Here is a 24,687-nt window from a genome sequence, read left to right as displayed (position 1 = left end):
TCAAACACCTCTTTCTATCCCCATGTGAGTAACTGGACCTGGTCCTTTCCCCTGGTGGGACTTTCTGTGGGTTTCCTGGCTGATACCCTGATTCAGTATTTACATTTTTGTAGGGAAGTCAGGGGAATTTCCCAGAGCAAGCAAAACCCCGAGGGGGAGGGGCGAGGAGGGAGGGACAGCTTCCTGGTAGGTGCCGCCGCCGACCATGTCCTCTAGTGTGGAGGAGGTGACGGGGACGGATGCAGGAGCGGGAGGGCCTCTCTCCACCTCTCTGTTGTCCATTCTGTTCATTCACGTCGTTTCTGTTTCACACGGTGAACAATTGGGGAAATTACTAAAATCAGAAGTAAGGGAGCACCAACATTGGCCCCACCTCTCAAAGAAAACCACCTTGAGAGTTTTGGGGTGTTTTCCCAGATTTCTCCTCCTCTGTTTTATTCTGTTCACAGTGGGGACCTCCGCGGGCTGCTGTGACTCAAAACAACTTTCCTTCTGGTGGTGGAAGGGTGATTTTATTTGGGAAAAAGTCGTAGATGTCTGCTCTTGTCAAAAAAATAAATTAGAAAATGTATACTGTGAAGGGCACCTGGGGGACTCAGTCAGTGAAGCGTCTGACTCTTGATTTCGGCTCAGGTGATGATCTCACGGTTCATGGGATTGATCCCTGCATTAGGCTCTGTGCTGACAGTGGGGAGCCTGCTTGGGATTCTTTCTCCCCCTCTCTCTCTGCCCCTCCCCTGCTCATGCTCTCTCTCTCTCAAAATAAATAAAGAAACATTAAAAAAAAAGAAAATGTATGCTGCGACGACACTAGAGGAAGCATATTTGCCCACAAAGGGCATATGAGGCAAAGTAGTGGGTGACATGGAGCAGACAGCGCTGTGTGGCCCCCAGAGCCAGAAGGAGGGGGTCACAATAAAGTCAATGAGACTTCACAGACTATTCCCAGGCTAGGGGAGAGGGGAGGCTCTCACGGTGTGCTCACAGCATCCCACTGTTTGGAACGTTTGTAGAAGTAACACATTTTAACCGCCATCAGATAAACATATGTCTCTTTCCATTACAATTTCAAGTTCCCCTTGGTATATTCCATCCCCCACGGGGCACAGTGTTTTCTATTCATAGCTTTCTATTCCTTTTCTTAAAAAATGTTTCCTTATTATTTTTGAGAAAGAGAGACAGTAAGCGCTTGAGTGTGGGTGGGGGGAGGGGGGAGAGAGAGAGAGAGAGAGAGAGAGAGGGAATTCCAAGCAGTCTCTGTGCTGTCAGTGCCGAGCCTGATGTGGGGCTTGAACCCACAAAGCATGAGATCATGGCCTGAGCTGAAATCAAGAGCCGGACACTCAACTGGTGTCCCTTGTAATCTTTTTCTGAAAGGGCCCTCCCCCCCGCCACAATTGTATCAGCCCATAGCACCTGGGCCCACCATTACAGAGGGGACAGAGTTGCGTGGAGTTGGTGGCTCTGTGAGGCACGCTGGGGTGAGGGTGGAGAGCAGGGTGACCTTCCCCTCCTATTTACTGCAAAATCCCACTGGAAACCAGAGTGCCCTGGAGCCTGTGGACATGTCCAGTGGCTCAGCCTCTCAGGCTGGGAGCAGGTGGAGGAGGGAGGGGCGTGGAGCTAAATCCCCCACATAGAGAAGGCCACTGGCGACATTTGGGCATATTTATGCTTTCGATCCTTTACAGAGAGCTCTGTAGATGTGGAAAAGACCGAGACCTGGAGACACCAGGAAAGGTGAGCCAGATCTGAGAGGACAGGTTCCAGAGGGTCTCAGTCCAGGGAGCACTGGCTAAGCTGAAATATGGCTCAGTAGCTGGGAACGCAATTGCAAGTTCAGTAAACTAAGGCACAGATAGAGAAGCACCTGGTTAAACTCTGAGATGGATAAGGAAACCCCTCATCTGTGCACATGGTTGTGAGCACTTATGCGGCCAGCGCGTGAGGCTCGGATGGTTGGAGGGCTGAGGGACAAGCTCGTCTTGGGGGCCCTGGGAGGCCCGTGTTCAGAGCAGTTTTGAAGGAGCCTGGGCTGGGCTTGTGGAGTGAGCTGGTTTGCTTTGCAAGCACCTGTAATGGTAAAGGGAGTGGGAAGAGCCTCAAAAAAGGATACGACCCTCAGAAAAAGAAAGTGATTTCTTTGGTGATATTTTAATTTTTTTTAAAGGTTTTTATTTATTTCTAGAGAGAGAGAGAGAGACAGCATGAGCAGGGGAGGGTCAGAGAGAGAGGGAGTCACAGACTGAAACAGGCTCCAGGCTCTGAGCTGGCAGTCAGCACAGGGCCCGACGTGGGGCTCGAACCCACGAACCGCGAGATCGTGACCTAAGCGAAAGTCGGACGCTTAACCGACTAAGCCACCCAGGCGCCCCTCTTTGGTGATATTTTAATTATTTCATCTCAACTTGTTCCAGCCATTCGGGGAGATTTGTCCTGCATCATTATCCCATTTGTACGGATCTTTGGTCAGAAGATTCTTTCATGCCTGCCCTCTGCACCGTTGCTAGACAGGGTCTGGTGCAGAGGCTCACAAGGTGTTTTCGTTTCTGAAGAGCAGGACACCATGCCCTGAAAGAGCAGCTCTGAGCCACAGCTGGGAGTCTGAGACGCACTTCATCTTCAGTGCGACTTATTCTCTGGGAGGAAAGCGTAGTTGGGAAAAGCTTCCAGGTCATTCTGGTACCTGCCCCTTCTCCTTTCTTCCATTCTGGGAAAACAGGTGATTCAGACACAGTCTCTTACCCTTGAAGGGTTATTAATCGGTTGTGCATTTTACATAAATAATATGAGTTATGATGAAGGCTTGTGCCCACAGATCTACAGCAAAGGTTGGATCCACGAGGGTGTGATACACTCTGAAGGGGAGGGAGAGGGAAGACAACACAAGGAACGAGGCAGACGCATCCATCAGAGTCTAACAGGAGAGAAAGCACACGGTAACCTGAACAGCGAAGTTCTGACGTAAAACATCACGCACTGTAACGGAGGGTTAGAGTAGGGAGGGGACAGTCAGCAGGAAGTGAGGAGAACTCTAAGGAACACAGAACCGGGAGACAGAGAGGCAGCCGTCATTGCTGGGCTGAGACCCAGGCCTCCTGGCACAGGGCATGGCCATGGCTTCCAGGACGCCAGAGATGCTGCTGTGGTGACTCACGGTCAGGACTTACCAGAACTCTGTCCTCCAGACCACTGGGGAAAGGTGTTCTTGAAATGTCTCATTAGAGGCAACATGGATTTTGTACAAAAAACCACCCAAGTTTCTGCTACAAAACCATGCAGGGTGCTGGGGGGAAGCTGCCGGGTGCCAGGCACACAGGGAAATCTGTAACTGGCATACCCAAAATAGGAAGCGAAAGGCTTCCTTCTGCCACGCCCCTCTGGTCCCCTCCACTTCCAAAACTAAACATCATGCCAACTGGCACAGTGAGATATTTAAGGAGCTCATACCCATTTTCACAAAACAGTAAAAAAAAAAAAAAAGTGAATTTGTAGCTGAGAGGCTGTATGTCAGTAAATGTACAGCAGGGCTTCACCGAATGTCAAGTTCGGAAGGGCTTTTAAAGCCCTACTGCATCCCGGTCCTCACATCCCCATGGAGTGGTGGCCAAGCTTGTGAGACGTCCACAGCAAGGCGCTTACCGCCCCCCGGGGTGGTCAGAAGGATGAGCCCTCTTGCATCTCTGCCTCTGGTTCTGCATTACCTTACATCCACCCCTGACTGAGAGAAGTTCTTCTAATACATGAACTTGGTCCTTCTGCTTTGCTTCTTCCCCCACGCTTCTGTCTCTCGTCAACTGTACATTTGATGACCTTCCTGAGAATTCGGAGCCTTTTCACCCTACCTAGAAAGGGGTGAATGCACTTCCGTGTGTCTGGGTCTCTTTTCAATACTCAGTAATATCTGCCCCCAAACGGGTTCCAAGTGTGCTCTGATAGTACAGAATGGAGCACCTGTAACTGACCTTGCCTTGGCTACAGTGACTGATCGAAGGAGTGACGCCTGACCTATGTCAGAAATGGGACTTCTCAAAATGGTGGTAGGAAAGACAAGTCTCTGTTCACATCCGGTGATGGAGCGAAGACCTTATGAGCTCTAAAGGCTGTCTCCGACCCTGGCGCTTGCTAGAGGGAATGCATTTAGGATGAGAGGGATGCAGGGGCACCTGGGTGGCTGAGTCGATTAAGCGTCTGACTTCAGCTTATGGCTAGTGGGTTTGAGCCCCATGTTGGGCTCTGTGCTGACAGCCAGCTCAGAGCCTGGAGCCTGTTTCAGATTCGGTGTCTCCCTCTCTCTCTGACCCTCCCCTGCTTATGCTGTCTCTCTGTCTCTCGCTCTCAGAAATAAATAAAAAACATTAGAAAAAAAGAAAAGAAAAGGCTATTTGTTACAGCAGCAACAGGAAACTAATACAAGGGAAGTGGTCAAATACACTGCTGGAATAAGGTTAATGGAGGCTAAAATCGTCACTAAGGAGAAAGGAGTACAAATATGGAAAGTGAGAACACTTGGATGAAATCTGTCTATGGGATTGGAATCAGAGGTGCTGGTGTGAACCCACTGTTATACATATGTGTGCACGTGCATGCATACGTGTCTTAGCTTGGACCACTGAGTGAGCCTCAGAGTTGCAATACCCATTAACTATAAGCACACTTGGCACCCAGATCTTGGCTTCTAAATACCACAGTTTACTAAGGCTCCTTGGAAGGGTGAGTCCAAGCTGGGGTAGAGGAAGTGCAAGATGAGTCTGGACCATATTCTTGTGCCAGGAAACAACAGAAGTTTCAAAAAATGATGAGGGCATATTAAAAGGATGCAAAAGCTAGCTACCACTGGCCAAATCAGGGAAAATCTGAGCTGCAAAATAAGTGCTCAGAGTAAGGAATTATAACTTACTAAATAAGACAGGAAACCACAAGATCATGCAGATATAAGTAAACGAGACATGGAAAGTTTGAGGAAGAATGAAATATTTGCACAGATTCAAACGATCTCATTGAAAAATCAAATAGGAGAAAAGAGTAACTATAGTGGAAAAACCTGACAGATGGTTCTTAATCAAGAGATCAGAGCGAACACTGGTGGTAATGGAACAGATCGACATCGTTCACCATTTGATGGCTCGCAATGAAAAAACACCTCCACCTCTGGAAATTCTCATCAAAAACATACAGCTTGAGTCTAATCAAAAGGAACCACCAGAAAAACTCCAAAGAAAGGACAAGCTATAAAACAACCAACCTGTTATTTTCAAACAGTCCCGGGTTATAAATGTCAAGGAAAGGCTGAGAAAGTGTGGAAGAAATGGAAGCGATGTAGCAGCTCAATGTGGCACACGATTCAGAGGATCCTTTCTCTGCAAAAGGTGTTATTGGGATAACTGGCAAAACCTGAATGGGATCTGTGGCTCGGAGGCCTGATTTTGGTGGCTGCATTTGGGTGAAGATAGAGAATATTCCTGTTTGTGAGACACACACTTGAGTATTTAAGGGTGATAGAGCATCATGCCAACAACTTTCAGTTGGCTCAGAGGGGGTAAAAAGGGGTTTGTGCTTCACTTGGAGATTTTACAAGTATTTAAAAATAAAAAGAAGGAAAGAAGAAGGAAGGGAGGAAAGGAGGAAAATAGAAGAGTCTCCCTTACTAGTTTGACCTTACGTGGTGTTTTAAAGTCTTTAGATATATCTTCAAACATAGACAGAGGTGGAAATGAAAATGTGTAACTCTATATGAAATTTGTGGTTTCAAAACCCACATCAGCTGAAGTAATTTTCTTAGCTGTGTTCAGATATTTCTTCATCATCTTCAGGTTAGAAATTTTTGGGCTGAATCATTTTTAGGCTTTGAAGCTAAAATCTATATCTTGAAGTTTGAGGAGTGTGAAATCACAGTACTTGAGGATGTTGCCAGAGTTTCAGGAAAATGAGACTTAGGTTTGAGCCATCATGCTTGGTGTCTGTCTCATTAGGCCCCTCCGGGCTTTGATAGACTCTTGGGGAAGAAGTTTCCTGGACTCACTCAGAGATCAGAAAACATTCTTTCCTGTGTCCAACTTCACAATGAAGCAGAGAGAAAGCAATGCTTCACTCAGAACTTTCAAAATTTCCCCCCCTTTTCTTAAAATTTAAAAGCTGGAATGAAACATTTCAAACACAGAGAGCAGCAAGTAAAATAAAGTATATCCGTGTGCTCAATCAATAACACCTAACAAATGTAGATATTTTCCCTAAAGAAATAAAAATACCGTAGAGGCCGTGTAGATACTCCTGTGTGTCTTGCTCCATCACCTTTCTCTTCTCCCTCCTCAGAGGTAACTCCTGCCTTCAAGTTGGTTTATAGCCTTTCTTACCTCTAGGTAGGCTTTTTGTATATTTCCATACATAATAAGGACTTTGAGTGCTTTAAGACTTTAAATAAATGGTGTTGCTTTATGTCTGCAACTTTCTTTTAAAAAATTTTTTTATGTTTATTCATTTTTGAGAGACAGAGAGAACAGAGTGTGAGTGGAGGAGGGGCAGAGAGGAGAGGGAGACAGAATCTGAAGCAGGCTCTAGGCTCCGAGCTGTCAGCCCAGAGCCTGACATGGGGCTCAAACTCACTGACCACGAGATCATGACCTGAGCCGAAGTTGGACACTTAGCTGACTGAGCCACCCAAGTGCCCCCCACCTTTTTTTAAAAATTGAGGTAAAATTTAATGAAAACCACAAATCTTAAGTGTACAAGTAATGAGATATGATAAATATATACACCCAATGTAACCCCTGGCCCAATCAATATATAGTACATTGCCATCACCCCAGAAAATTCCCTTCCAGTTATCTCCCGCCTGTATAGACAATTATTTGATTTCTACCATGATATAGTAATATAATTGTTCTTAAAATTTTGTTAATTGATATAGTGCCTTGGTTGAACATCAGCTGACTGTACATGTGAGTCTACTTTTGAACTATTTTATTCCCTTGCTCTATTTGCCTGACATGCCAATTCCACCCTAGATAGCTTGCCAGAGCTTTGTAGTAAGTCAGGAAATCACAAAGTGATTCCTCCAACATTCTTCTATCTCAGGACAGTTTTAACTATTTTGAAGTCATTTGAATTTTCATAAAAATTTAAAAATCAACCTGCCAATTTCTACAAAAGAAATTTCTGGGATTTTGATTAGAGTGGCATTGACTGGAGAGGCCAATTTGGGGAGAATTGGCATATTAACAATGTTGAATCCCCCCAATCCATGAACATGGTACATCGCTTCATTTATTCTGGTCTTCCTTCTCTCAGAGCTGTTGCTGTAGAGGTCTCATGTGTTTTTTGTTAAATTCATTCCAAGGTGTTTTATGGGTTTTGGTGCTATTATAAAGCAATCTTAGAATTTTATTTTCTAATTGTTTGCTGCGGATATATAGAAACACAATTGACTTTGGATACTGACTTTATATTCTGGGGCTTTTCTATTATTATTATTATTATTATTATTATTTTGAGAGAGGGAGAGACAGAGAAAGCATGCAGGGGAGGGGCAGAGAACGAGGGAGACAGGATCTAAAGCAGGCTCTGTGCTGACAGCAGTGAGCCTGATGTGGGCTCAAACTCACAAACCATGAGATTATGACCTGAGCTGAAGGCAGATACCTAACTGACTGAACCATCCAGATGCCCCACCTGGGGCCTTTCTGAATTCTAGAAGTTAGCTCTAGAAGTTCTAGAAGTTGTCTTGTAGATTCATCAGGATTTTTTTATGTAAAATAATCTTATCAATTGTTAATATAGGTGATTTTACACCTTTCTTCCTAATCCATGTCTTTATTTTTTAAAATCTTCCTTATTGGCAATAGCTAGGACCCGTATATGTAACGCTGAAAGGAAGTGGTGAAAATGGATTATCTTTTCCTTTTTTTTCAGTTTTGGAAGCGTTCAATTTTTTACCATCAAGTACGATGTTAGCTTTAAGTACTCATACATGCCTTGTATCAAATCATACACTCCCCTATATCAAATTGAAGAATTAAATGAAATCAGTCATTCTATTTTTAGATTGCTGAGGGTGTTACCGCAAATTGATTTTGAATTTTTCAAATGCTGTGTTTGGTTAAACTTTGTGAATTATACTGATTCTCCAACGTTACACCAGCCTTGCTTTCCCAGGATAAGCCCCACTTAGTCATGATACATACTGTTGCATTTGATTTGCTTTTATTAAAGGATTCTTTGTCCCTATGTTCGTGATGGAGATTGATTGGTAATATCTTTCTCTGCTAATGTTGGAGTTCTCATACCTAGTCCTACCACAAACATTCTCGCGAGTGTTGTTTGGTGCAGTGTGTCCATCTGTAGGCCACCCCTTGCAATGAAATTGCGAGGTCATAGGTATGCACGTGTTCAACTTTGGTGAATGCAGCCAAACGGTTTTGCCGATTTACGCCTCCATCATTGGGGGACTGCAGTGCCCCTTGAAGTGTGGGCTGTGAGCCATTTGCTACTAGCTGGCAAAGAAGTGAGGTTAGAAATGGGCAGTGAGCATTTAGGAAGTTTTAAAGACACGGGGCATTGCTGCGACATACAAATGCATGATCGGCAGCCTTGTGTGATGCTGCATGTGGCACACGTGTGATGACACACGGTGGCAGGGGCCCCTCACTAGTCATTCTTGGCAGGACCGTGGCTTGGGGTGCAAGGCCTTGGGGAAGAAAAGGAACACTGGCACCTCACCACACAGTCTGCGAGGCACTGGTGTGTGATTTCTGGGGGTCCCCATCCTTGCGAGCGCTCACCAGCTTTCATTTTAGCCTCTCTGGGGGTGTCCAGTCGTATGCACACGGCACGGTGTCTTAATGTGTATTTTTCCAAGGACTGAGGAAGTTGCTCACTTTTCATGTTTTTAGGGGCCACAGTGTTGCAGGAAGAACCTATTCATATTTTTGGACACTTTCAAAGTATATATTTTAAGACTCCTTAAAACATTTTCTTGAGCCCTCTCCCGACACTCTTCCCACCAAACCACTGCTGTGAGGCAGGAAGTGAGTGAGTGAAATATGGGAAGGGGGCAAGAACCTGATTCCACAGTGAGCTTCCTCTGAGTTTATTCGTTCAGTCAATATTTATTAACACCACGCCAAGGGCCAAGGGTCCCGTGTGACAATGGGAAACAGCAGAGGACAAAGGAGCAATGTTCTTACCCTTGAGGAGTTTATGCTCTGGTAGAGAAAAGGCAAACAATAAACTGGAAACTTTGGATGGTGGAAATGTGAAGAATACAGGATAAAGACAGAGTAATTGGCATGGACCAGAGCAGTGAAAGAAGGTTTTTCTAAGAAAATTAGATTGAAGGCAATATTTGAATAACAAGGACATAACCATACAACAGTCATTGAGAAGAGCATTCGGGGAAGCTATAATGTCAGGTACAAAGGTCCTGAGGTAGAAACAAAAAGTTGGTCTGAGTATTAATTAGTGAATATTCTCTGATTTGGGTCAAAACTACTGTAAGAGGTACCAGTGACAACTTGTACAGTGGGCACCGGTGGCCTTGTTCCTGGACGCCTCTGACTTCTTGTGTGTCTGTGCATCTAGTTAACGTGGGTTAACCGCCCAGGCTGTGACTGGAAGGCATCTTTGCGAGACTGACCTCGGGTTACTGGAGCTGCTTTGCCCATACAGGGTGGGAACAGGAAGTAAGTGGAGGTTACATCCCCCCCTTCCCACCCAGCAACGTGATGCAGGCTTTGAAGGGTGTAAGAGTATGAAGCCGGCATCCTTGCCCGCAGTTGGGGCAAAATCAGCATGTGACTGCAGGCTTTGGAGGCTGATGAACGGTCTGCACTGAGACGTGGCCAGAATCACATCCTTGCTTGTGTCTTTCCTTTGCTAGATTCTTCTGGAACACTCCTTCAATGCATGGGTGGCCCCTGAATTCTCATCCATGGTCCTGCTTTTGGGCCGCCCCACTTACGACAGCTTGATACATATTTTGCAATGGGTTTCCTTTTTTCTCTTTTATTTTTTTTTATTTTTTATTTTTTTTAATGTTTTTTATTTCTAGGTGAGAGAGAGAGACAGCGTGAGCGGGGGAGGGTCAGAGAGAGAGGGAGTCACAGACTGAAACAGGCTTCAGGCTCTGAGCTGGGTCAGCACAGAGCCCGACGCGGGGCTCGAACCCACGAACCACGAGGTCATGACCTAAGCGAAAGTCGGACGCTCAACCGACTAAGCCACCCAGGCGCCCCTCCTTTTTTTTCTTTTAAAAGTACGTCTTCCTGTGGCAGCAGATGAGATAGCACTTGTGGAGAAGTCGGACACATCTGAATTTGAATCCCCTCATTCACGGGCTTGGCCAGGTTCCCCCCTCTCTCTGGGCCTTACTGTCCTCACAGAAGTGGGACGAATATAGTGCCACTTCTATGGTCACTGTGAAGACTGAATGAGAGAACGCAGGCGAAACACTTAGATGGGCAAAGGGCAAATGCTGAGATTTAGCTATTGTTATAAATCCTGTCCAAACCTTATCAAAGTTCACAGAGCGTTGCAAGCCTTGGGTTACATATCTGTGTTAGTTCTTAAAAAAAGAAAAACCAAAAACCAAAAACACTGTGTCACTGGAATTTGCCTCATCTGGGGACGGGGACAGGAGGAGGAAGAAGAAGAGCCACCGTGTCTCTAATACACATCCCTTCATTTAATCCCGAGAACCACCTGGCAAGAAGGCTCTGCTATCGATTCTGGAAAGATAGGAGCCTCCTATTCAAACAGGCTAAGCTGCCCAAGGAGACGTGGCATGTAAGGCGGGGCTCCGAGTCAGACCTGTCTGGTCAGAGCCCACGCTGGGGACCCTGTCTCCTTGGGTGTGAGGCTCTGTCTTTGCTTCTAGATGCTTCCCGCACAGAAAGGCCTTGTGTCTGATGTTCAAGGAGCACGTCCGGTCTAGCTGAGGCGACCTTCACCAGGCCGAGAGGGGCGCGGCTCCAGGGATGTGTAGCGCCTGGTGGGGCGGTCCTCAGGCTGGGGTGCAGACCGCGGTCAGGCGAAGTCAGCCATCAGTCTTCAGGCCCACCGTGCAGTTGAGTGTGTCTGGGGCCGCTGCCGCGGCCACCAGAATCCACCAGGGCTCCACTTCTGACTGTGCTCAGAAGGAGCCTGGACCCAGGCTGCCAAGGTTCAGGGGGCGTTTCCGGCAGCAAGCAGATTCAGGCTGCCACAGCTGAGCAAGAGAAGAAGGTTCCATTCGAATTATTTTATCTGCAGGCAAATCAAGCCCGAGGGGAGAGTCTGCCCCGCGGAGTCTAGAATCCCAGGTACACATTACACACAGGCAAGGAGCGCGGAGCTGGGCCGCACACCCTTCCCCGGCCCTTCTCAGGAAGAACTGAGCCCGGGTCAGCTGGGACAGCGCGAGGGGCGGCCCCCAGTCCTGCCTTCTCAGCCTCTCCTGCTGGGGTAACCAAACTCCCTGCCACCAAGTTAACCATTAAGTGTGACCCCCCTGTACAAAGGGACCTTTCCACAAAGCTGGGGCGGACCTCGGGAAGGCTGCAAGAGGATTTTAGGGCCTGGGACGCTGGAATCCGGTTCCCTTACCAAGCAGTGCTTCCAGGACTGGGTTCTGGGGCGAGGTTAGCGGCAGCAGGGAAGGCGGGGTCCCGGGCACCCCTCTTTCCACCGCCCGCTGTACCCAAGCAAGTGGGGGGCGGCTCCTGAGTCCCAGCCCCGCGGGTGGAGAGGGCGGATCCCACCTTCTGAACCCAGGCAGGTTCTTTTTTATTTTAACAAGGACACCGCATCTCCCTCCCCTGTGTCAGCGACTGCATCTCGTTATCAGTGCGTATTTTCTGTTAGAGGCAGCACGCGGGTCTACACCGCATTCCAGCCGGTCCTGGGCTTGGCTCTTGCGCTCCAAGGAGAAACCCGTCCTGCAAAGACGAGAGAGTCAAGTTCATGGAGATACAAAGTGAAGCGTGTGCGTCCGTGTCACCGAGGAGACCTCTGCTCGCTGCTGGGCGTACATTCCCAGGAGGCTCACACACAGGGTCACGCGCAAGAGGAACCGAGGGCCAGAAAGTTGGGAAAAAGTATTCTTGTAGTCGCCCCCAATCCTGGGCGAACGCACACCGAGCAGCCTGCAGGGTACCTTTGCCCCGGCATCCTCGCCAGGCGCCTGGAGGTGGGGTTTGGGTCCCCAGCCGACAGGGGGACCCAGGCGGGGACCGTGCGGGAAGGGGCCGGCAGACCCCCTCCGGGACCCCGGGGTGGGAGGGCTGCGGGGTGCAGGTGTGCGCCTGGTGCTCGCGTTTGGAGTCGGGAAGCTTTTATCTCAACAGAGGATTTCTTTTGTTAAGGGCCTTGCGGCCCCGGGCGAGTTTGACCTTTCCGCGCCTCCAGGCTCCGCGTTTGGCTGTGTGTTGTTTTTCGGAAGAAGGATAAAAAGAATCTGAAAACGTTTTAGCTGGGGAGAAAGTGGCAACCCGGGGTGCCTCCACGCATATGTGCCCTTAGGGGACCCCACAAGAAGCAGAAAGCAAACCAGAAGCCACACAATGTGGCACAAAACTCTAGGGGAAAAGAGCGCAGGCAGCGTGGTTTTAAAAGTGAAAGTTTACTCCGTGTTTAACGGTTGGTTCTTGTTAGGATGAATTCCCCATGGGCAGGACTTCAGCTATGCACTTTCTGATGAGAATGCAGATTTCAGTAATAATAATAATAATAATAATAATAATAATAAAGCATTTGCTAAACTCACCTCAGAAAAAGACCTTATCAGAAGACATTTATTATGCCCCTGACGTGTGCGTGGACTGGGTAGGCACTTGGGAACACCCTTCTGTTGAGATTTTTAAGGACTCCGGACCTAAAATCTCCTCCAGAAAGAACTATTCGAATACAATCTTAAAATCTATTTCAGACGCTCTTTCCCGCACTCCCGGGGCACATAAAATGGGCACATGACGGTGCTCATACCCAAACTGTTACTTCTGTTTTGGAGGAATTAACAAAGAGAACCCCAGGCCAAATAAATCAACACCGAGGTTCAGAAGGTCAGAGCAATTTGTCTTGGGAACAAAGTCTTCCCTAGAGCCGAGAGGCATTCAGAGGAACTCCTGGTGGTAATGGGATTATTAAAGATATACCTGAGACCAGATAGGTAATTTGATGATTTCGCAAAAGCGCTGGGGCGTCTTTGCAGGTTTTCTTCTGCGGACGCGTGTTCCCCCGCGGGGTCCGGACCGTGCAAGGCCGCGGGGGTTCGCGGGGTGCGCCGGAGGGGGTGCGGGGGCGGCGCGGGAGACCGGGGGTGGCGAGAGGGTGCGCGCGCGTGCCTGCGCGTGTGTGCGTGCATGTGCGCGCGTGTGTGTTCCTGCACGTGTGTGTTAGGAGGGGGCGGCGCGCGCCTGCAGGGAGGGAGAAGCGGGTTACAAAGCTGCCACCTAGAGGCGCCTTCCTGCAGTGTATATAACGCGGGTCCGCAGCCGGCGAGCTCAGTCCTGCAAACTGCTCGGCCCGGAGGCGGTGCGCGCAGGAGCGGCGCAGGGAGCCCGGAGCCCGGAGCCCAACCCGGAGGTAAGGACGCTGCTCTCCGCGGCCCTGCCCGGAGCGGAGGGGAGCTCGGCGGGCAGGGTTTCGGTTCTGCAGCTGAGCGCCTTTTTTTTTTTTTTTTTTTTTAAACCGAGGACTCTGAATCGCTGTGATCGGTTGCCCAGGGCGTTGCAGGTCTGGGCTCCGAAAGCACGGGCTGCACGCTGCAGAGGCTGCTTTGCAAACGCGGCTGCCAAGGTGGGGGCTTCACCTTCCGGCTGCAGAAAGTTAAGGGCCGTTTCCCTTCGGGGCTGGTGGAGGGAGCGCCCCGTGGGTGTGTTGGCTTTAGGAAGCTGGTGTTTGTTTGCTGCAGTGGGTGTTTAAGCTCGGCTGGGTGAGAACTGAGCCAGAATGTCCGCGGGGCTGGCTCGGACCTGGCATAGGGAGCAGCCGGGCACCACCGCGCCCCACGCTCACGCTGGGGATCAGTCGGGAAGTAGATAGAGTTGGCAGGAAATATGTCATTGCAGAAAGATGTACGCTTTATTAAGAGGCATCCTGAAGTGTGGGGTTCCAGCATGGATTCGAATTCAGGGCTTTGGGGGGATTAACCGGATCCTGGAAGCCGGGCGGCTACGGGGGTGAATGTTAAGTGCAGCTCGGTTGGCCAGTCTCTCGATTGCATCCTTGCTAACCCAGTGGGGGTATTTATTGTGCTCTCGGAAGGTAAGTCCAACTTCAAGTAGAAAGCAACAAGGACACGCACACAAGTCTAGGATTTTGCCGTTGCAATGCAGCCTTCAGGTAAAACGTGAGTTCTGTTCAATATTGTTAGCGTGAGTGCATGGAGATTCGGGGGGTGACTGGCAGAGTCAGAACTTTGGAGTGAGGTCAAGGGGTGGGTGGTTAGCCAAGCCTCGTAACGTCCAGAGAGAATGAGAAGTTGTAAAAGTCAGACTGGCTGTCTCCCTCCGTCTTTTCCTTTCTCCCTTTCTTCCTTTCTCTCTCTTCTTTCTATTCTCTCTCCCTCCCTCCCCCCCCCTCTCTCTCTAATTCATTTGCTCACAACAGGATCCCTAGGTTTTCCCGGAGTGGCAGAGGCCCCCGTGACATGGTTTACAGCCCTTTGAAGGTATTCGGTGCCCTGACATCCCCTGAAACTTCATTCTTCAGAGTCTCAATGTGGTAACTTTCCCTTTTCTTTTTGAACACAGATGCTGCCTTTGTGTCCTTTTATTTATTCCAAGAAAATGCAGAGATCAAATAGGCTTGCCTAGAAAAGAGAGTGGAGGCTGCTGGGGTCTGTGCTTAACTTTCTATAGATTTTAAAGGGATAAACTGCCTGTCCCTCCGTCTGGAGCGAGCTTCCCCAGATGCAAAGCCTTTCTCTAAAGCAAGGTTGCACATAGGCGCTCTAGCTTGGAAACAATTTGCTCTTTTTCCTCCCTGTCTCTGGCCATACACACTCGAATGTTCCCGAGCTGGATGCCACACAGCCTCCTGGGGCTGCGGGGTGGGGGGCGGGGTGGAAGAGCAAAAGAAAACTGAGAAACGCCCGTATTTTGCTGCCTGTCCGGTTTCTTAGAGGGGCGTGCATTGCAATCATAGCTTTAAAAAAGTTCCAGAAAGTGTAGCCAAGGCAGCGTGCCTGTGCTTAACTGAGTCAGGACTTTGGAGGTGAGTTTTTCCCTTATTAACAGCGAATCCTGGGAGAGTTGAGAAGGTATTATGGTTTCTAATCAGACCCAGAACAGGCAAAGTGTAGGCTTTCTGGATGGAAAAAAAAAAAGAAAAGAAAAAAAAAACCAAACAAAAAAACCTACTTCATCAGAACAGTGGGTTTTTGTGTGGTCATCCGGGCAGAGGGGTTTCTGTTTTCGGGGAGGCACGCCAGAGCTGGCTGGACTTCCTCGGACCTGAGGCTGGCAGACGGGTGCTCCAGAAGCCTGAAGACTAAAACCGAGCAGAAAGAGAAAAGCCTTCAAGACTTTAGGGCTTTAGATTCCTCTCCGTGGTTTTGCAGGGCGCAAGTGGAATTTGGAGCTAGAGGGGACAGAGTTTGAACTTAGTTTGACTTTTAGGAACAAGGACTGTGTCAGGACGCCTTCTCGTTGAGTCGCACGCACGTGGCTGGAGTGCAGAAAGAAACCCAAGGCTGGGTCACGTCCAGTGTCCGGATAACCTGAGCCCCAGGACATGCATTTTCTATTAAAGTAAAAACAAGCAAGCAAAGGTAAATAAAAAGAGAGAGTGAGACCAGAAAAGGGAAGGAACAAAGAAGGGGATTGTCTGATTTCAAATGCTTGATGGCTTTCTGCAGGGAACATTTGATTTTTTTGTTACTTAAGAATCCACTAAGTTAGCGTGGGGGAAGAACGCGTAGTTGCTTTCCTTAGTAAAGTAACGAGGGGGTTGCATAGTGTTATCGCGAACATTTTGCTGAGCCACAGGTAGGCTTGGAAGCTGATCCCATGTTTTGTTCCATGCTCTGGAAGGGCGAAGGGACCGTGAGTAGCTCAGTGGTGACTCTGGACAGCTGTTGGCCAGGGACAGATAAAAGGGCGGTGGGCATCGTGGGGGACCGTGTCAGCCAGAGAGCCAGCATCTTCTGATTTTCTTGCCGGTTTAACGGCTTTGTGGGGATCTCCCCTGAGTTTTATTAGTAGAGTCCGAGATGGTGTCGTGTGCTCCTGGGAACTCTACTGTGTCTGGCCGGGAGCCTGGCTGACCTGCCACTGCCTCGTCCAGGTCCTGAGCTGGGTGGGAACGGAGGCTCTGGTGACACCCGGCCAGCCCGGACGGCAGCCTTTGTGACATGGGACTCTGGACCTGCCCTTCTGGGCACAGCATTGCTTCCCTGTGGGCAGCTGGGCACAATAGACCAGATTGGCTTTCTGGATGTGGGGGTTCATTTTCTCCCCCAAATGCTTAAAAGTGGGTGAAGATGCCCCCCCCCCACCGTGTGTTAACAGGAAACATGTTGAGGACCCCCCAGGGTTAGGTGGCCTAGATCTGAATCAGGGTTAGGGAGTTTTCTTTCCCCTTGACTCTCTCTTTATGACTTTTTGCGTTTCCTGATACTTTAGAGCAGCCCCTTACTTGTATAAAGTATCAGCCGGTGACTGAATAGGCACCCAAGATAGCATTGTTTTTGTTTGCCTGGCACTGGGGGACCCACCAGTCCCCAATCTGCTGTCAGCCCTCGCAGATGGCCACAGGGAGCCTGCCAGGGCCGAAGCTTTCTGGACTTCCCTGTAGATGTAATGCAGCATTGGTAAAAAACAAACAAACAAACAAACAAAAAAAAAACCAAACGGCAAACAAAACCCAAACCTCAAAGCTGGGCAGTTGCCTCACGTTTTTAGAGGTAGTGCGGATTCTCCTTAGCGAACCGCGTGCCGGCTGCATAGAAAGCAGGGTGTGGGGGGTGGTGTGGACTATGGCAAGGAGGCCAGAGCACGGCTCCCACTGGATGAAGCCTCTGGAAAAGTTGGGAAAGTGAAGAGAGCCGCTGTTAAGCCACAAACCCAGATAACCTGGTCCCTTGGCCTGGCCTGGCCTCAGTGTGCAGGCGCTCAGCGGAGAGACGGAACACGGTGACCCAGTCTGCACGTCGCTGACTTGCTCTGTGAAATTCCGTCCCGGCAGGACACAGAAAGCTGATCAAAAAGATCCCCCGTAGGCAGAGGTCTCCTAAAGAGCCCTGAGGGTCCCAGCTGCTGCCTTGCTCTGGCCTGGCCCACGGAATCTTTATCTGCACCCCTGGGGACTTCGGGGAGCCCCTTCCTCCTGCCAGTCTGTGCCCGGCCACCAGAGCATCCCACTGTGCGCCTTCCACAGTGGCACGCCTGCCCTCAAAGCGTTTTCTGCCCCAGGCCACTCTCTTGCTCACAACCCCGTGGCTCCTGGGTGGACTGGCCTAGCCTGACCCCCTCACTTCCTGTACCCCTGCCCCGGACGGAGACTCGCCGCCAGCTTTCCCGTGTGGGGAGGGTGGCCTCAGCCAAATTCAGTGACGCTCTTCATGGTGCATCACTGAGGCACCCCTGCATTTCTCCGTGAAGGCTCCCGTGAGCCAGTTGAGTGGAAACCCCTCACCCTCCTGCCCCGGGGGGCACTACCACCACCTGCTGCCTGCTTTCTCTTCTTAGTTACTGGCAAGTTCTTGGGGGGGAGGCGCGGAGCATGGTGATTCTGGTCTGTTATGCCCCAGAGCAGTGGCCCCCACAGAGGAGGCTCCCAAAATTTGGGAAGTGCACAGAGTTGATGTTTGTCTCGGTTCAGAAACTTCTGGACTCGCGTTCCCAGTGCTGGCATCAGATCACTGGGCTTGGTGGGGCCCGATGAACGCCACTGGCAAAGACATCGCGGGGGTGCGGGGCTCGGGCAGGAAGAATGTGGAGAAACGTAAACGCAGTGACACAGAATGGAGACATGTGGCTGGATGGGGGACCGGGTGGGAGAAGCAGGTCCCGTTCACTGGGAGCAGCTAAGTAAGAAGTTGGCCGGGAAGGGTCTTCCTGGCCGGCGATGGGAATTTGCACACACACGGAGGGCAGTTTTGGTGAACGCCAGCCAGTTGGCGGTCTCTGTCCTGGAGGCATCGGCTTGTGGCCAAGGAGGGGACATGTTTACTGCGGGCTGACCGCCACCCCTTGCCTACTAACCTTGGGGACTTCTAATTCTGGCGTGACCCCCGCTCCCTGGGTGAGCTCAGGCAGACCATTTGGATTCAGACAAATGCCTCGGGCCACTTGGCTGTAGTTCACTCGTTGTCTGGGGTACTTGGTTGATGAGTAATAAGCCCGAGATAGGAGAGGCTTCCAGAAAAGCCCTCAGACTGACAGAGGGAGCCCTTCCACCACTAGGGAACAGGAGCGGTGGGTGAGCCTCAGGCGGTGGGGAGGGCCCGACGGACGCCGGGTCCACAGGAAAATTGACTTCCTTTCATGGCGGAAGTGTGATGGCCCCTGAGTGCAGGTGTGGGACAGGCGACCCCCAAGGGTCTGTAGCAAGTGTCCCCAGAGGAGAGGAGGGTCAGATAAGACTCCGCGAGCGCTGGGGACACGGGATGGAATGGTGACAAGTCCAGTGTTTTGTTGTCACTGGGATCTCTGTGGCCCAGCGGGCGGAATGGGAACCTGTACAGTCAGGTGAAACGTTCCTCCATAGAATTTACGTAATTCTCGATGTCAGATTTCAGGTGATACGGAAGTTTAGAGAGTCAGCTCGACAGGCTCCGCCTCTGTCCCCCCCGCCCCACGCCGCCTGCCCAGAGTTTTATACCTTCTTGCAGATCTTTTCCCCGTGCCCTTTGTGCACATGTATTTACAGTAAAAACACACCTGCTTTTTTCTCTTGTTCTTAAATGAGATTATGCGATGCGTATGTATTGGCATGTTGCTTTTCACTTGCGGAACGTTCTACCTTTCCGTGTTCCTAAAGGAAGGTCCCCTTTGTTTTTCTTATGTTATATTTCACACGGGGGATACCTCACACTTGGGCAAACCGGCCCCCTGCTGGTGGATGTCTATGCTGTCTCCGATTTTTTTGCGAATAAATAGTGCTTCAGTAAACACGCTTGTACTGTTGGGGACTCGTGAATCTTTCGAGAGGAGAAATGTGTGACCCTGTAAAATCAAAGACGGGGGCCTCCTCCAGGTCCCCTGGTCATCGGCCCTCCGCTGCCCCCCAGCATGAAGAGACCTCCCAGAGGCTCTGGCTCAGAGGCCTGACTGCCTAGACGGGGAATGCGAATCCTTCCCGGTTCATGCAGAATGTGGCCTGTGTGTCAGTGTACCGGCTGCGGTGACCTCCAGCTTTTCCCGGGTCGGGCCCGGGGCAGACCGCCTTTGGCGGAAAATGCAGATTGTCGTTGTCAGATCCTTTTCTCTTCCGGAAACGGCCCTTGATTGTTTCCAAAGCCAAATGCATGCAAACTACCGCAATGACGAGAGGCTAAGCTGTTGGGCGGGGTTTTGCCCTCCTGAGGCCCCACTTAGATTTGTGGAGGCTTGATTCCTAGTTCGCTTCATCTGCTCTCTGTGCTGCCCTCCTCCTCTTGGCCGCTGGAGCCTCCTGCCCTGGGCGGGGGTGCCTGTGGGTCCCTGGAGGGGGGTGGTCAGGGCACAGGGCTCCTGGGCCGAGTGGTGGTGGATGATTGGTGATGGGTAGGCCAGCTGGCTTTCTCACTCTAGCCAGGGGCCTCGAAACCTCAGCTGTGCCCTTCAGCCCATCAACCATTGCTGGAAGGGTCCCTCCGGAAGGGACGGGAGAGGATGCGTGGGTGGGGTGGTGGGGCCCCCAGACAGGTGCCATTTCTGGCTTGGAGGGCCCGTGATCACCAGTTCTGGTTTTCACTGCCCAGAAGGCAGAGGCAGAAACCAGGGATGCAGCCCGCGCCCTCTCCGGCCCAGGCAGGAGTCCCAGAGGGTCCCAAAGGCTAGGGTGTGAGAGGCGGTGACTTCTCGCGTACCCCTGTCCTATGCGGTATAGCCCTGCACACCGACTAGCGCCCAGCGCCCGCCCACTGGGTGGCACGGGAGCCCGAGCTGGCTCCCTGTCTCCTTGTGGTGAGCAGAGAGGTGGGGGGATTGGACTCCGTCACGGTGACCGAGGCTGGGGCGCATTCCTTCCTTTCCAGCCCCCGTGGACGGCCCGGATGCTGGGCTCCGGGGCTGTGTCTGCAGAGGCCATGCAGGGCTGTGGCGGTGAGGGCAGAGGAGGGCGCCCCCCCCCGACCCCCGCCCGCCTCCGCCCTCCAGCAGGGCTCCTCCGCTTTGCAAGGACTCTGGGGTCCAGTGAGGCCATGAGGCGAAAGCACCTTATAAACTGGGCCGTGCTGCAGATGTGTTTCACTTTAAGGACATGGTGGGGGAGAGGGGGCCACCGCATTGGAACCAGGAGGGAAGCAAAGCCGAAATGTTTGTTCTGTGCTGAGAACGGGGGCTTCAGGGGCCGGGGAGGGGAGGGTCAGCCCCAGGCAGGTTAGTGGCCAGGGGGCCGGGGCGATAGTGGCTTCAAAGCACCATCCGGGGCTGGCTGCCCGCCCCAAGGCCAGCCCTGTGGGTCCTCAGGGGCGTCCCCTGCTGCCCCAGGTGCTGTCAGAGCCTTCGAGCCAGGGTGGTCCAGAGTCCCATCACGTGAGGAGTCTCTCTGTCTAGAACGTGGTCGTGCTGAGTCTCCCAGGGTGCCCTGCTGTGCTTGTGCATGAGTTGCTGGTCTCAGGGCACGGGGACCCTCCTGGGGGGGTGCTCCGGGGACCGCCAGGCTTCCCGGCTATGGGCCCTGCCACTGCAGGCGCCTCACGGGAGGCCCAGCCTTCTCCCCTCAGCAGCGGGGACACGGGGCCCCGGGTGGGTCACTGGGAGAGGGACCGGTGGGCGCTTTCACCCCGCAGAGGGGAAGTGCCCCGAAATCTGCTAGTGATTTCCGCTGAGACCCACCTGCTGTGGGTTTTGGGGCGGAGGCACTGGTCGTTCCTGGGAGGCAGCGGAATGTCTCACTGGTCAGACTCGGTTCATGTATCCTGAACATGAGCCAGTCACACCGCCCGCCTCTGTTCGCCTTGCCTCCCCTTCCAGGCAGCGACAGGCAGTTACTTAGCAGTAAGAGTTAGTTTCAAGCGTGGAGCAAAAGGGAAGGGAGGCTGTGATCTTCGCTGGAGGGTTGGGGCGGGGTGGAGGGCCGGGGTGGGGTTTTACAGAGCCCGTCTTCTGGGCTCGTTCCGCACGGGGCCCTCGGGTGTCCTGACAGTACAGCGGAAGCAAGTTAGCCCCCATGAGGGGAGAGTCAGGATGCCAACCCAGGAAGGTCTGGTCTTGGGATGGGCCCCAGCTCATGCCGGGAGCGTAGCCACCTGGGCACTGACCTGTGCATCCTCCAGGGAGATCTCGGTGACCTGGAGCCCGTTGCGAATGAACTTGGCACGGAGGCTCGACTCGAGGCGGGTCATTACCTGTGACACGCGGAAAGGAAGCGCAAACGCCTTCCTCTGCTAGATAACTCAGCAGGTGGCCCTTGTTCCCAGGGTCACACAGTGGGGCCGTTGTCCCTGGCCGGGTCCTGGCGGGACCTCAGCGCCCTCAGGCTGGGGGAGGGGGCCAGCCATAGAAGACAGTCCCTTCATAGCTGCTGCATTTCGGGGAGGCACCGTGGAACTTGGGAGCGGATTCCTCTGTGGATGAAAATGGTGAAATTGGTGACAATTCCCGGGTCATTAGGGAAGAAGGTGGAGACGGTTGTCTGTCCCTCCAGAAGCGTGACAGGTGGTGACTTTTGTGTTCCGGGTCTTGGCACAAGCCTCTCTTGAAGCAGTTGTTGGATCAGTAAAAGAAAGGAACACAGCTGGGTGGTTGCCCTTAGTTGAAAATCCTGCGGCAAAGCCGGCGGGTGCGGGTGCGGGTGCGGGTGCGGGTGCGGGGTGCACCCAAGCACATGAGCTGCAGGACGTTTTGTGCTTAGTGGTCATCAGGACTGCAGAGCGAAGGCGACCTAAGACCCAGGCTCACACGCACACGTGTGGCCGGAAGGTCAGAAGCACCGAGTCACATTTTTGATGCCCGTGGGTGGGAATGTGCAGCCCTCTCGTTAAGGCCCCAGAGCAGGACAGTTGTCACGCAGCAGTGCCAGGAACTGATGGGCTCCGCATTCTTCGGGACATGGGGAAAATGGCTCCTCCGTCCTCTGCTAAGAATGAGCGAGCCGTCAGCGTCACCTTGGCCGTCAGACGCCTGGCTGGCCCCCGGAGCGTGCCGATTTCACACCCTGGGCACAGCATGAAAAGACAGAGAAAGCACGTGCTCTTTCTGTCGGGTTTAGATTCCAGGTAGGTTTTATTCGGTGGTGCGGAGTGTGTGGCTGTTTGCTTTTCTCCTTTCTTGGGGAAGAGGCCACTGAGCCAAAGCGGGACAGCCGAGCACGCGTGCACCAGAAGAGCACGTGGACTGGCGCTCCGGAGTTTCCTAACGAGGCTGCTTTTCTGTTCCCTCTTTTTCCGTGTGGTTTCTGTGCAGGCCGTTTGCTTCCCGCGCTCAGCACCATGGATCTGCACCTCTTCGATGACTTGGAGCCGGGGAACTTCTCCGACATCGGCTGGCCCTGCAACGGCAGCGACTGCATTGTCGTGGACACGGTGCTGTGCCCCAGCATGCCCAACAAAAGCGTCCTGCTGTACACGCTGTCCTTCATTTATATCTTCATCTTCGTGATCGGCATGATCGCCAACTCCGTGGTGGTCTGGGTGACCATCCAGGCCAAGACCACCGGCTACGACACGCACTGCTACATCCTCAACCTGGCCATCGCCGACCTCTGGGTGGTGGTCACCATCCCCGTCTGGGTGGTCAGTCTCGTGCAGCATAACCAGTGGCCCATGGGAGAGCTCACGTGCAAGATCACGCACCTCATCTTCTCCATCAACCTGTTCGGCAGCATCTTCTTCCTGACCTGCATGAGCGTGGACCGCTACCTCTCCATCACCTACTTTGCCGGCACGTCCAGCCGCAGGAAGAAGGCGGTTCGCCGCACCGTCTGCGTGCTGGTGTGGCTGCTGGCCTTCTGCGTGTCCCTGCCCGACACCTACTACCTGAAGACCGTCACGTCAGCGTCCAACAATGAGACTTACTGCCGCTCCTTCTACCCCGAGCACAGCGTCAAGGAGTGGCTCATCAGCATGGAGCTGGTGTCCGTCGTCCTGGGCTTCGCCGTGCCCTCCTGCGTCATTGCCGTCTTCTACTGCCTGCTGGCCCGCGCCATCTCGGCCTCCAGCGACCAGGAGAAGCAGAGCAGCCGGAAAATCATCTTCTCCTACGTGGTGGTCTTCCTCGTGTGCTGGCTCCCCTACCACGTGGCGGTGCTCCTGGACATCTTCTCCATTCTCCACTACATCCCCTTCACCTGCCAGCTGGAGAACTTCCTGTTCACGGCTCTGCACGTCACGCAGTGTCTGTCGCTGGTGCACTGCTGCGTCAACCCCGTGCTCTACAGCTTCATCAACCGTAACTACAGGTACGAGCTGATGAAGGCCTTCATTTTTAAGTACTCGGCCAAAACTGGCCTCACCAAACTCATCGACGCCTCCAGGCTGTCTGAGACGGAGTACTCGGCCTTGGAGCAAAACACCAAGTGATGCGCCCTCGGCAGGGTCTCGGGGACACATGTGCTTGTTTTCCATGCGACCCTGGGATGCGTTCTTTTCTGAGAGTTCGGCGCGGCGGCCTCGCGACTGGACGCCCGAGTAGCGGGAAGAGGGGAGCGTGCGCCATGGTTCACCCCGACCCCCTTTCTCGGGCCACGTCGGCCGTGCATCCTGACGGTGTCACCTCACCCAGGGCTGTGCTGTGTGACCAAGCCAGCCGCGGGGACAGGCTTGCCTGTATTTCTGTAAAATAGGACTTTCCGTGTTCCCCGAAGGTTTTCTATGGTGACTTGTATTTAAATTTTAAGACTTTATTTTCTCACTGTTGGTGTACCTGATAAATGTATTTGAAAGTTTAAATATATTTTAAATATCGTATGGGAGGCATAACGCTGACATGTATTCAGAGTGTGGTAGTTTGAAGACTAGTTTGACTTCCGTTTTGACTAAGGATGACATTAATTGTTAGCTGGTTTGAAATGATATATCTATAAATCTATAAATATACGCCAGTCTTGGCGCAAAGGCTTTATTTACGACAATTTTATATCTGTGTGGTGCTTTGTACCGGCACGGGATATGGAACGAAAAACGACCCCGTCACGCAGTTTGTGATCTTACTGGTATTGTAAAATTACGTGAAAAAAAGGGAAACAAAGCACCACTGTCCCAGGCTGTGACGCTGTGCGCAAAGCAAGCAGTCTTGTTCCAGAAAGTTCCAGAAAGTTCTCTCTGTTTGTAAGTTATTATTTTTTTTTAATAAAGATTTTTTTTTCCTAAAAAAGCACTGGAGTCTGTGTTTTAAGTGTGTGTGGCATTTAGGTGGCATGTGTGGTAATAATAATACACGTATGCTGCATGTTGGGTTGGCCTAATATGTGTAAAACAAGAGCTCTACCATAAAGCAAAACCCCGGGGGTTACCCTGGAGGCAGTGACATAAAAGGAAAAACATTTCAGCGCTTTTTTTTTTTTTTAAGGTCATGTAGTATATTTGCGGGAGAGGAGATGACTGGGGGATAACTGGTCAGTGCAGCTGTT

At 51.7% G+C, this 24,687-nt stretch overlaps 1 protein-coding gene across 1 annotated transcript; it reads left to right on the top strand.

Moving 5' to 3' along the window:
* Window positions 1–13,470: 13,470 nt before the first annotated feature.
* Window positions 13,471–24,389, top strand: ACKR3 (atypical chemokine receptor 3). The gene is made up of 2 exons (XM_039228661.1): window positions 13,471–13,554; window positions 22,524–24,389. The coding sequence occupies exon 2, from the start codon at window positions 22,550–22,552 to the stop codon at window positions 23,636–23,638; it is 1,089 nt and encodes a 362-aa protein (XP_039084592.1). The 5' UTR covers window positions 13,471–13,554; window positions 22,524–22,549; the 3' UTR covers window positions 23,639–24,389.
* The last annotated feature ends 298 nt before the right edge of the window (window positions 24,390–24,687 follow it).

Source organism: Hyaena hyaena, unplaced genomic scaffold (genome assembly GCF_003009895.1).
Source record: "Hyaena hyaena isolate Hyena2069 unplaced genomic scaffold, ASM300989v1 scaffold_31, whole genome shotgun sequence".
Taxonomy (NCBI): Eukaryota; Metazoa; Chordata; class Mammalia; order Carnivora; family Hyaenidae; genus Hyaena; species Hyaena hyaena.
This window is presented reverse-complemented; position numbering and strand designations above follow the sequence as displayed.